Below are 13857 nucleotides of genomic sequence, written 5' to 3'. Positions count from 1 at the left end.
GCAACAGTGCTAACCACTGAGCCACCGTGGATTGAGCAGACATTTAGCAGGTTATTTAGACAACATTAACTGTACCTCAGGCCACCAATGTATTTCTGCTTCTCGAAGATGGTGATGTTGTCATATCCTAGCCGGGCCAAGAAGGAGGCGCAGCTGATGCTGGCAGGGCCGCAGCCAATGAGAGCGATCCTTGTGTGGAAACTCTTCGGCATTTTGTCCGCCGTGGGAAGCTCTGGATTCCTGATCTGAGGGATGCCCATCTTACTGAACACCTGAGGACAGTAAACAAACCTCAGCTTCATTTCAACCCCTTAAATACACAGAAATCCTTTTTCTCCAGCACAGCAAGCTCAGGAATATGTATACTGAATCAGCACATGAATTACAGTTCAAAGTTGATCCCCCTTGAGCTTTTAATAGTAAAACCATGGATCCGGTCTGGTCTAATGAAACAACATTACGCCGTGATTCTCCTTCCTCTCATATTTAGCTCCAGAAAGCCTTTCAGGCACAGTTTGCATCATCTCATCTCAACCAACTGTTTACCAGAAGCCGCCCTGGGCATATAATGCGATTTACTGTATGTGATGTACTGTACAGTTCCTGCTTTACAGTAATGCAGGCCCTGGTCTGTGTGAGGAGAGAAGAGAAGGTGAATGGGCGCTGATGGCTCTGTCTCGGGCTTATCTAATCAACAGGCTGATAAACAACCCTGGCCTTTCACATTTGAGAAGAGAGAAGCTGTCATCTTGGCGGTGAGAGGTGACGGGACGGTTCGTCTGGCCTTCTCTTGCAGGACTCTCTGGATGATTTTTTTAAAGAGGGGGAGGGAGTGTGAGAATGGAGAGATTCACTGAGGTCAGGTGAAGAGTAGATAAGACAGGGTGAAGATGGGACAGCTAGACAATTGACAGATGGACACTTGAGTTTCAGAAATAAGGGAGGGCAGGGGATAGTACAGCTGGGTCATTTCTACAGAAAGCCTGTCATACAGTATGTGGACATAACTTGAGGAAAAAACAGCATTTATTGTTGGGTATTGAAGACATTTTTGGGATATATTTGAAAAAAGGGTGGAATGCATTCCAGTCAAATGAATGCTATATTAAAGGAACACTCCACTGTTTTTGGAAATAGGCTGAAATAGGTGTAACTCCCCAAGAGATAAGCAGTTAAAAAGGTTTTTATATTTTCAGTTTTATCATTTCACCATTTAACATTCAGCTTATCTCCAGATCTGACGGGAGTATTTTTTTAGCTTAGCTTATAGCATAAATTGTTGAATTGTATTAGAGTAGTCAATTACAAATCATAGTGGTCAGCGTTAATACAAGATATTAATTGGAAAGGAACATGGCTCCTCCCGAATAAATATGTAATCTCAAACAAAGCAAAGGAAGTTCATTTTAAAATTCTACACAAATACCCGGTCGATGCATTTACCTCAAGATTTACTGATATTGCAGATACTTTCTCTTTCTGTCAAGAAAGTGAGAAAACTTTGACATGTTTTTTTTACATGTAAAACCTCACAAAAGTTTTGGTTGGATTTACATAAATATTTAAACAAATCACAATCAAAGAAACAACTATTCAAGTTAAAATATTTTTTTTTCTAATTATATATATATATATATATATATATATATATATATATATATATATATATATATATATATATATATATATATATACACAGTTGAAGTCAGATATTTTAGACCCCTTGAATTATTAGCCCCTGTTTATTTTTCCCCCAACTTCTGTTTAACGGAGAGAAGATTTTTTTTTCAACATGTTCCTAAACATAATAGTTTTAATAACTCATTTCTAATTTCTAATGAAAATATTTTTTCAAGACACTTCTATACAGCTTAAAGTGACATATAAGGTTTAACTAGGTTAATTAGGTTAACTAGTCAGGTTAGGGTAATTAGGCAAGTTATTGTAAAATGATTGTTTGTTCTGTAGACTATCAAGAAAAAAAACAGATTAAAGGGGCTAATAATTTTGACCTTAAAATTTTGGTTAAAAAAATTAAAAACTGCTTTTATTCTAGCTCAAATAAAACAAGACTTTCTTAAGAAGAAAAAATATTATCAGACATACAATGAAAATTTCCTCGCTCTGTTAAACGTCATTTGGGAAATATTTAAAAAAGAAGAAAAAAAATGGGGGCTAATGAATCCTCTCCCTCATTTGCCCATTTCTTAATTAAAATTGTTTCTTTAAAAATTCTGCAAGTTAATAGAAACTATATAAAATAGTATTAATATAATATTTGATGTTTTCTGTGTCTTTTATTTAATTTTGTACTTCCCCTTTATTTAGTTTTCTTTTTTCCTTTCTATTTCTCATTTGTTATTGTTCTTATCACTTTTTAATTGTATGTACTTGTATTCCAGTCTCTTACAGATTACTTCCTGATTTATATTGTATATTTCTTATTTTCTAAAGAAAAGTTTTCACACTAAAATAAAATAAAATAAAATAAAATAAAATAAAATAAAATAAAATAAAATAAAATAAAATAAAATAAAATAAAATAAAATAAAATAAAATAAAATAAAATAAGAGTAGTCTATTAGCAACGGGATCTTTTTGATGTTGTTGTTGTTGTTGATATTTTTTGTTATTCTACTGTATATTGTGTAACTGCAGAAGAGTCAAGCTTTCAATAATCAAAACTCCTTTTTTATTTTTTGACTGAGATGCTAATAATTTAATCCGATGTTAAGCTAAACTAAGCTAAAATTGCATGTCAGACACAAAGATCACCTGAATGGATTCAATAATGGTAAAAGTCAACTGTTTAACTCTAGGGGACTTCCACTTTCAAAAAAGTAGCCTGTTACTTTAAGTGAAATAATTATATGCATATAATTAATTTATTATATAGTTATTTATTTATTAAAATATAAATGTTTTTCTCTACTTCATAAATAAATTACAAAAAAAAAAAAAAAACAGTTTTCACAAAACTATTAAACAGCACAATAGTGATAATGAAAAAATGCTTTTTAAATAATCACATAACACTGGGAACTCATGTAGTGGCTGCTAACATAATGAAATTGCATATATTAAAGTATATTTTAAATTGATAACGTTTAAAAATATATTTCACAATATCACTGTTCTTATTGTAATCAAATAAAGGCAGCCTTGGTGTATAAATTACTTTTATACAAACTTGTCTGAATAAATGTTTATTTTTTAATTATTTAAAAAGAACTGACTGCACTGCAGCCTTATAAAAATGAACAATACTTTTCACCAACAACAAAACCATGCAAACTAAATAAAAAGGACAGCTCAAAGTCACTACACAGCGTTTCTAACTCCATTCATTTCTAAAGTCCTTGTTTTGTACTTTTCCACTCTAAGCTTAACAAGTAAAGACAAAGCAAGAGAGCAAAGGCTAACAATCTCTCCCTCTCTCACCCTCAGCTTGTTTTTGATTTACACTTTTGAAAAAGAAAAGTCAATTCCATCGGATAAAAAGAAAAAAGACTTTCCCACTTCTCAGAAGAACTAAAAAGACCCCGGTGATTGTTCTAGGGATGTGATGTGAGGAACTGAAAGTACAAGGCAGCAGAAAGAACAGTTTGAGTCATGACATTAAAAATCGCCATTCAACTCTAAAAATGCGATCTGGACTTAAAGCAGACAATAAATTTTTCACATTACTTTTCAGCTTGAACGATTATCTATAGTCTGACGGCACTTAGTTACAACAGACCTTTGACTTCAGGCTGCAAAAAAACCTGGACTACACTGCAAATCCCGCCGCCTTACCTCAGTAGCGAACTGCTGAAGCCCACCAATATTGACAGGCCCTTCCTCAGAGGCGTAGAGGTTACAGCCCCCAACGCACAGATCAGAGGTGGGACACACCATGCCACAGGTCAAACCCAGTGGGTTATCGGACAGGATTGCTTTGGCAGCACCGTAGTAGTTCTGGAAGTCACACAATAAAGTCGTCAATAAACAGGGACTCATGCTGCACTTACCTGGCCAAATAAAGCCATGTATAAGTGCCTGTGCTTAACTAACTGAGAAATATAATACACAAAGGATTATGAGATTATCACTTAAGCCAACATCAATAAAGTCTGTTCGGCGTAGCTGCTGAGCGAGCGAGTTCAAGCGTTGTAATACTGTAGGTGATACCTTGTTGGAAATGCTGGTGATGAAAGATTTGATATCCAAATTGGTGGGACAGCTTTTCTGGCATGGAGCGTCTGCGCATTTCAGGCATCTGTCAAAAAAAGCAAGGAATTAGTGTTGACTTCAGTTGCATATTTATACAGACAAGCAGCCCAAAATCTTCAAACAGTCCAATATAGATTTCACAATTTGTCTAATTCCAAAACTTTTTAGAAAACATTTGACAAAAAAGTTTTAATAACCGATAATGAATTTACTGATTTTATGAAATGACTTATGAAGCTGTTTTTGTGGGTATATTTGGTCAGATAATAATGAATAAAACACTTCTGCCCAATCCCAATTAAGAGGACCTTACTCTTACGCCTGATTCACACGGGGCTTCAGCGTCAACGCTTGACAGAGGGCGTGTCAGAAGTTGGGGCTGACGCGATCGTCATAGCAGCATCAGATAACGAAATAAGTCAGCAATCGGCTACTGTCTGAGCTGGTGTACTTGCATACAGCAATCTGATTGGCTGAAACTTCCGTTGGCGCTTGAAAAGTTGAGGAAGTCCCAGATTCTGCAGCGAGCAAGGCCACTAATGCGGCGCCGACGGACCCACAATTCAGTTCGGCAATGCTTGACGCCACTCATTCAAAGTGAATGGGAAGTGTTGATGTTGACACTCCGTGTAATTGGGCTGTTACCCTTAAGCCCTTTCCCATACTCCTCAGGCCCTGTTTACACTAATACCTTTTAGTTTTAAAACGGCATTTTAGAATGAAATCAATCCACGTCCACACTGGTGTTTCACCTAGCGTTTCAGAAAAAATTTCCATCTACACTACACTGCTGAAAAAATCTCCATCCACCCTTCACTGCTGAAAACGCACATCACGTGACCACACACACACTTCAGCACGCACTACAGTAAGCTGTACAGAGGGCTGTGCACGTCTGACTGTTCATCAAGGATCTAATCTCACTTTATTTGTTAAACGTGATATTTAATTCATCTTGACTTTATCTAACAACATATTCCCTGACTTTGGTCTTTTGAATCTATTACCTGTTCTCAGTGTTTTGGCTAAGCGCAAAGATAAGTTAATATATTAATTAATGTTACCACGTACACTGATTCTGCACATTTGACACATTTGCTTGCTTTTATTTCCTATAATGTATAAACTTTTTGTACGTTATACTTTTATAATAGCCATTATTGAATATTAAAACTGATATTCAGTAAAAGATAGTATGTTTAGTATTTTCAATGAAAACGAAAGAAGGAAGTAATGTTATAGGCTTCCTTTTGTTATAAATATGCATACAGTGAAGATGGCGGTCAAATAAATATGTAGCGACACAATGCCTTAACATTTTTTATGTCTGTTAAGTTGTTAATATTAAAATGAAAATAGGCAGTTCCTTATATCATGTCTTCATTTTATTGTTGAGAAAGTGAAACAGTGTAGCCAGGGTGATGTGAATGAGGTTATACAGTACACTGTTCCCTTTGAAAATTTACCCGGCGTGTCCTCGGGAGTTTGTTTTCCATATCAAACCTGCAAAGTCTGAACTTACAAGGAAAGGATGCAAGACTGAACTGTGTGTAGGCTACTTAATATTGAGGAAAATGCCCCAATCAGATAGGTGAATGTCTGCAGCCACGCCTCTGTTTTCTGATGTTTCTGTTTTCCCTCATCCATACTAACACGGCCTCTACAGCATTTTCAAAACGCTGTTTTTGGTGCTCAAAATCTCCCGTGTAGTGGGGACGGAAGGTGTAACTGTAGCAAAACTTATGCGTTTTAAAACTAAAACGTATTCGTGTAATTGGGGCCTCAGTTTCATGATTTCAGATAACGTTGAAGGCGTAGGGGGAAGGGGGAAGTGACAGATAGCCTTTAAACAAAAGGTTTACGAAAACAAAAAGATTTTTCAGCACCACACTACAAATGAGAAATGTCCCTGAATACACCAGCAACAGAAGCAACATGGCTGCCCAAGTGAGCAGGGAGGAAATGTATTTCTTAGCATTAAGAAGGATTTTACTACAAACAAGCATCTTTTCTTGCAAACATAATGACGTTCATGTTTTACCGTCATGCTCTTCAAAAAAACGTAAAACAAAATGTATTCAAAAGCTCATTTCATTAAAGATAGTTGCCTGTGATAACTGCAGCATGACAATTCCACAACATATTTTCAATTCTCATAATGCTGCCCATTGATTTGAGAGTATACCTTGTCAGAAAATGCTAGTGTCATGGATTTAGCTATTTACAGCAAGTCTGGAATGGCATTTGTGTTGTTTTCTTGTGGTTACATGCATGAATATGAGCAATGAGTATAATACACAGTACAGTGTTGTGATTATTGCAACATGATACACTAGTTGTATGTTCTGTATGAAATAGGAACACATGAGGCTCTTATGTTTATGAGCTCAAAATAAACAATGTTTTCTAAATTCCAAAAGAACAGCATAAACCACTTTGGGAATGAGTAACCTGTTAAATATTACTGTGCTTATGGCTTCTGCACAGCACACAACATTGTCGCATATCATTAAGTCCTATTTCTTAGAAGAATATTTACGTTCTTACCCATTCACACTCAAGGGCCAACGAGAAAATTATCAATACTCTTTTTTTTTTTTTTTTTTTTTGTGAGATGCAAATGGTCTAATCCGATGCTAAGCTAAGCTAAAATTGCTCTTGTCAGACCCTGAGATCAGGTGAATGGATTCAAAAATGTTAAAAGTCAACTGTTTAACTCTACAGGACTTTCAAAATGAGACTATTTTCAAAAAGGTGGACTGCTCCTTTAAGTAAAATAATTATATGCATATAATGAATGTACAGCATACACACATTTTCAGTGGATATATATAATTCATTTATAATGTTAACATTTAAAAGTTGTTTATTTGAACTTTGCTTAGTAAAAAAAATATGAAAAAAAAATCACTTTCCATATCTGTTTAAATTAAAAAAATTTATTTTGAAACAAATCTTTGCGCTTAACAAACAAAATTAATTATGTAGGCTAATAGATGTCTTCAGTGAAGTGAGTACAACACCGTTTCCTTACTCCACGAAAGTAAAGGAGTAAAGTGTAAAAGTTAAGAGAAAGTAAAGAGGCCGAATGAAGGAGGCTTGTTCTTTATCCTTGCGCTGCAGATAGCCGTTTAACTGTTTTCTCGCTGGTGAAGCATTTGGTTTTACACTTACAAAGTCCACCATGTAATAGCAAATGTGACATGGCGCGACGCAACTGACTCTTAAAGGAAATGGGAGATGAGACTCTGATTGGTTTAATGCACGTTATGCTCAAAACACACCCACAACTCATAAAGTGAATAAGCACAACCCTGTTAGACCATGCACCGCTACGCAAACCGTAATATTCCATCCATAAAATAGCAAAAGTGGATTTGAACATGCCCTTAATGCTTTTGCGCCATGAGCTTTAGACTTTGTGCCTTGATCATTAAAATAGAGCCCATTGACTTAAAATAATTTGGTCGCACTAAGATACACACAAAATCCATACAAGAATAACTCATTTGTTGAACAGGCATATATGATCTATATCTTATTTGTGATCAAAAATGAACACTACGTAAATAAATAAATTAATTAACCATTTTGTGTCCAATATTATGTCAGAAGAGAAAAATGTCATGTTAAACTGTTTTAAATTTTTAAAAATTTTGTTAAAGAATGTTTTTTTAAGACATATCATCTTTTATCACCTTCTTTTATCATCTTTTATCACCTTCCGTTATCCTTTTTTTAAAGAGTGCCAAATTTTGTGATTGAACATGGCCATTATGAACAGTGCAAAATGATTAAACAAACTCTGTGAGCTTGTGCACAGCGCATTCCAATACGAAAGTTCTAATAGTCCTGTCACTATCAATTGTCTTAAAAATTTTACATAAAGCACAACATTACATATAAAGAGGGTTGTAAGCATAGAATAAGGACAGGATACACCAAAGGTAAAGCATACAGAATCTTGAGTCAAATACACTACTGGCTCTGCTGATGGTGTGCAGCAAGAGATAATGGCTTGCTCTTTGTTTGGTTCGAAAAAAGGCGAGCTGAGAACAAATGGCTGAGCGATGCTTGTTTTATCCCAGACATGTCTCTGCACTGTCTGTGGTGAAGACTGATACCTCTTATAAATACTGCTGACTTCATAATGACCAGGGAACTCCATATTGGTAGACAACAACATGCCTGCTTTAAATTATACATGAGATAATTTGGCTCCAACCAATTAAATATTCATGGAGAAACAAAATGCATGCGGCACATTCCATCGGAGAGAACGAGTGGAATTGGTCTGGATGTACTGTATAGGTTAGGCTTGGTTTGGTCCCTGGAACTATGAAATCCATATGAACCCAGAGATAAAACATAATGGTTTAACACTAATTAAGCACATGGAATGTTTGATTGTACTTATGCCTTTAAAAATTGTTTGGCTCATTATATTCTGCCACTGACCACTGACTGACCAGGAAGAAGCTCACCAGAACAAATGACTGCATTCGTTTAAGAGTTTTAAAGGTGTTAAAGCTTCATATGCTCATAACAATCACCTCACAACATTATATTGGTTTGGTGCCAATCAAACTGACTTACAAGTAGGGATGGCAATCATTAAGAATTCTTGACAGGTTCTGGTTGACTGCACTGCCTGTGCTATGCTTTTTGATTTATTATATAAACTGGTTCATAAGAATCTTATGTTCAGGAATCAGACTACACCATTCACACTGTGTATTTCTGATTCATCGAACTGGTTCATAAATGTTTTTGGTGCAGGAATTGGACAACACTATGTGCCCTGTTGTAGTGTAGTTTTTCCTTTCTCTCTATTCATTATTTAGTGTTTGTTCATAAGAGACATTTGTTGCAATATTAAACAGCACCGGTTTATATAATTTTGATTCTTTATTATGAACTTATTCATAAAATAATTAGTTTGGGAATCAGACTCCAGTGATTTGTTTCTGAATCATTAAAGGAATAGTTCACCCAAAGATGAAAATTCTGTCATCATTTTCCAACCCAAGCTCATTGGAGATGCGTGCCCAGGACTACATTTTTGGGAACCACAAAATATGTGTCTGGGGATACGTCTGCTTGAAGTTTTTGTTTTCACAAATCCATTAGAGGCCGCCATGTACATATTTGACAATTTCAATTACCTTACTCGGCCATGTTTAACCTGGTTTCCAGTACAGTTCTTCACTACACTTTAAAGAAATGCTGGGTTCCAAACAATTCCTTCATATTATCCCAACACAAATATATAGCATATACTGAGGAGATGTGTGGCTTTTGACCTATTACTTCATTGTATCCCTCCTATTGATCAATTTGATTGTGAAATAATAAAATGTTCTGTGTGCTGCTTGTTTTTTTCCATCACTTAAGGTTTTATAACTTTTTTTTTTTTTTTTTTTTAAGCATTTTAAAACTTTAGATGATGGATAATAAAAGACCAAAGTGTCTTCTTTCCAAAGACACATAAACTATGAATGTAGACCAAATCATTCAGGAGTTTTAGTGTTTTAGTTTGGGAAGGTCATTTTTAAGAAAGTGCCTCTGATGGTGTGGGAGAGAAGGACACTGATATAGCCTCGAAAAACTTTGAAATCTCATTTTGCAGGCTATCTTCATCAAATTAGAAATATAAACTCATAAGACATTATTTTTTTCTAGGTTATTACATTAATGTTTTCATTTAATGTTTTAATTTTATGTTTGTATATGATAAACAAATATTGAACAATAAATAAAAGAGTTAAAAAATATAAAATAAAAAAAAGAAATCCACTATTTCTCTTATTTGTATGCTATTCAGGAGAAATCTGCACCCACTGCTCTCTCTCTCTCTCTCTCTCTCTCTCTCTCTCTCTCTCTCTCTCTCTCTCTCTCTCTCTCTCTCTCTCTCTCTCTCTCTCTCTCTAAAGTTGTTTTATTGGCATGACATTTAGTACAGTATTTTCAAAGCATTTTAGATATGTATAAAGTACGTAATATACAGTATTAACATCATTAAAATTAATAAAATATACAGCAAATGAAAAATAAATAACAGAAAAAAGGAATAAAATAGACATTATTGCTAAAAGTTATAATAATTACAAGAATAAAAAGCATTGTAAATAATTTTTAATGGTGTAGAAATATTTTGCAGCCAGTATAGATGTCATTTTGTTCTCTTTGAGTATATTGTTAAGGTTATCTGGGTCGTTTAATTCATAATTAATCATTTAATGTTTCTCTCGCGGCTGTGTTCGCGCATTCAGCTGCGAAAAGTTAATGCAAAAACACATACAAATATCGGCAACTTGTGAAAGTGAAAGCAAAAGCTGAATCCTGGACATTTTAGAAGATTCAGTAATTACGGCCTGATGCATTTTGGCGCAAAAGACACGTCTCTGTGGGTCTGCAGAGCACATCATTGTCTGTGTGAGTGTTGACAGATTTCACGCTCACAGTAGGAAACATGCAGAATGTTTGGACTTTCTTGGGTGGATTTAAAAAAAAGTGTAAAAGAATAACAATAATAGTTTTAAACATGTCTCACCACCAAATATACTTGGGAGGTCGTTAATGTATGGGCGGCCCGCCCAAGTAAAGTCTATGGCCTTGTTCATATGTGGAAATTCATCCGATATGAATAAGGTAGATCGGATTTTAACCTGTCAATGCGAGTTGCAAATCATTAAAAACCATAGCGAATGGCATCAACTCTGAGACTCTGTTGTCATCTGTTGCGTCAAACAGTAGCAGCGCAAGCTTAACTGGCGCTCTAGGTAAACGACGGCCATGCGGCCCCCACGATGTTCATGCCACCCTTTAGTGGATGGGGGAAGGGGGGGGGTCTCCATGCCGCCCCTTGCAAGATACCCTCTTTCGTGCAGCCCTTTCACGGATGAAAGTGAGGACCTGGGGGGGAGGGGGTGGGTGGAAAATAGGTTGTCTCCATGCTGCCCCTAGCAATATGCCGCCATTGGTTATTGCCCACATTGCTCATGCCTAAATCTGCCACTGGTCTCATACAAATCTAATACACCAGGACTGAAAAAGCTTTTATATTGTCATGTAGCACAAGTATTTAAGCATGTTAACGAGAGAGACAGACAGAGCGAGAGAGCGCAATATCCGCCACATAACCAATATAAGGTAAAATAAAACTATGCAAACATCACGCGCATAAATCACGCCATGGACATTACATCAAAGTGCACCAAAGGTGAAAACTATACTTTTCAAGCTGTTTGGACAGGCATATGCTTAGGTATAGTGTATAGACCATCATACTGGGGTGATATACGTAAACACACCCAGTCCTTTTTTTTTTTAATTTAACAACATAAAAACGGTGGACCAATTGGAGCGGTTTTCAGCCGACCGAACAGTTTGTTAAAAAAGAATTGCAAAAAAATGAAACCCTGCGATGAGATTAAATACAGGAATGGAGAAAAGAGCGCTCTTTTATTATCAGCTGTCAGTCAGCAATTTTTTTTTCCTGGTCATCGTGCCTTTTTTCATTCAACCTTTTTTCTTGTGCAGTGTAAATGCAGACAATCGGATATGAGTCACTTTTAAAAGATAATGTAAGCCGGTCATCAAAAAAAAATTGGTTAGTCACAAAATCAGAATTGACCATCAAGATATGCAGTGTATATGCAGCCTATGTGTGGGAAGTAATTTTAATTTTTGGGTGAACTACCCCCTCTAAAAGAACTGGTTCATAAGAATATTTGAATCAGATTGCAATGTCTGAACTATGTCTTTTTGATATATATTTTAAAATGAATTAGTTCATAAGAATTATTTGTTCTCGAATCATCTCAAAGTCATACTTTACTGACATAGCACAGCACAAATGAAACATAAAACAATAATGTAATCGTATTCCGTATCATGGGACTTCAAGGGCAACCATATAGAGAAAAAGAGTCAGCGCTGCACTCCTTAGGCCTTAAATATAATTCAGTCCAATGAATATGCATTTGAAGTTATCTTTCAAGGGCAGAATAATCCAACGTGGTCATTAACCCAGTCAGTTCACCCTGTGGGCTGCGAATAAGATCTCTGACAGAAGCTGCATGTCATTGCTACCGGGAGTTTTACATTATTTAAAGATGGATATTCTCAACGATATCAGTTATCTCACAACATCAAATATTTGCTTGTGCCTAATAATGCCACAATTCAGTTGCTGTAAAACGACTCATTTGTGCATGTACAGTACATAGCTCCTTAGCATTGCATACAGCGCGGTGCTGGAGGCGCCGTTCACATTTTGAATTGGAAATGGAGCGTTTTTCTGTTGTACGTACGCAGCAGAAGCGCTAAGCTCTGACCCCTGCGCTGTTAAATTCGGCACCTTGTTTCATTATTTATTTGTGTGTGCGTTACCTGGTCTTAGCGCCTGCCAGTAAATGAGCCACAATGGGAGGTCAGACTAAACATGACCTCTGGATATACGTATTCTGCTCCAGCACCGTGTCGGCGCTAATACCGCATGTCGCTGCTGTGTCAAAGCAGTGTACACTCATTTCGTTTGACAGAGGTCGTGTCTGACTGATGTTGAGGAAATATACGTTCAAGTCATGCGCTCATGTGGAGTGCGGTGCGGTTGGGAATCGCTCGCTGTTAATGATCCTCAACCCAGAAATGCCATCAATAATCCTAATGAACCTGATTAAGTAGAGTTGTCTGCACTTAGCACAGCTGGAAGATATATACAAAATGCATTAAGTAACGAGGGACTGCATTTATATTGCATATCTCTGACAAAGACAGTGTGGTCATTAGAATTGATTGCAAATAGCATGAATACATGGCGGTTCACACCAGAAATGATAAGTGTTTTAGCTTCCACACCAACGCATCATAATGCTCTGTTTATTAGGGATGTGCAGTTTTAATGTATGTTGCGTTTATGTTTAAATTTGCTAAAGAAGGATTGTGATATGCTGTCAATGTTTTTAGCAGTTGTTAACAGGAAAAAATAACTATTCTATACACTGTCAAAAAAATTTTGTTAATAAAAAGTTTCCATATTTTGTGATTCACAGGTGTTTTCCATTGTTTTATGGTTGTGAATTGCAGTATGGGACTTTGATCTCTGCTCTGTTGACATTGAAAATTTAACTCTGCAGTTTAACAAAGTGATTTTTATTGACATTTACTGAAATAATATATTGTGTATGGTATACTGTATATAGGAGACCCCTAGTTTTTCACGATTCCGTAATCGCTAAATCGAAGGGAAAAAAATCAAGAAAAAGTTGGAAATTTTTTCGATCCAACTAAATTCTTAAAAAAAATTAAATAATCTCCTAAAACGTCCAATTCCAAACCATATAATCAAATTATATTTATTTCAGTTTGCAATTTATTGTTTTTAGGGCTGCCAAATGATTAAAAATTTTTACATAATTAATCACACTTTTTTTAAAATTAATCATGATTAATCACGAAATGCTGTATTTATTACAGAAATAAAAACACCAGCATTTAAGTGCCATTTGAGTTTCAAAACAATCAATGCCAATAACAAACAAAAATGATTTCCATGTTGGATTCCAAGTGGACTACAAACACACACATACACACACACACACACACACACACACAAACAGAAAACGCGCGCAGTACAGCTGA

The 13857-nt window shown here is 35.7% G+C and overlaps 1 protein-coding gene across 2 annotated transcripts in view; it reads right to left on the bottom strand.

Moving 5' to 3' along the window:
- Positions 1–13857, bottom strand: part of dpydb (dihydropyrimidine dehydrogenase b) — a 291123-nt gene that overhangs the window by 217268 nt on the left and 59998 nt on the right. For both annotated transcript variants that reach the window (XM_056474106.1, XM_056474114.1), the window contains exons 4-6: positions 4171–4258; positions 3796–3957; positions 76–272 (exon numbers count right to left, since the gene is read on the bottom strand). In XM_056474106.1, the coding sequence (XP_056330081.1) occupies positions 76–272; positions 3796–3957; positions 4171–4258 (447 nt within the window). The remainder of the gene's footprint in view (positions 1–75; positions 273–3795; positions 3958–4170; positions 4259–13857) is intronic.

The sequence above is a fragment of the Danio aesculapii genome, chromosome 2, assembly GCF_903798145.1.
Source record: "Danio aesculapii chromosome 2, fDanAes4.1, whole genome shotgun sequence".
Classification (NCBI taxonomy): domain Eukaryota; kingdom Metazoa; phylum Chordata; class Actinopteri; order Cypriniformes; family Danionidae; genus Danio; species Danio aesculapii.
This window is presented reverse-complemented; position numbering and strand designations above follow the sequence as displayed.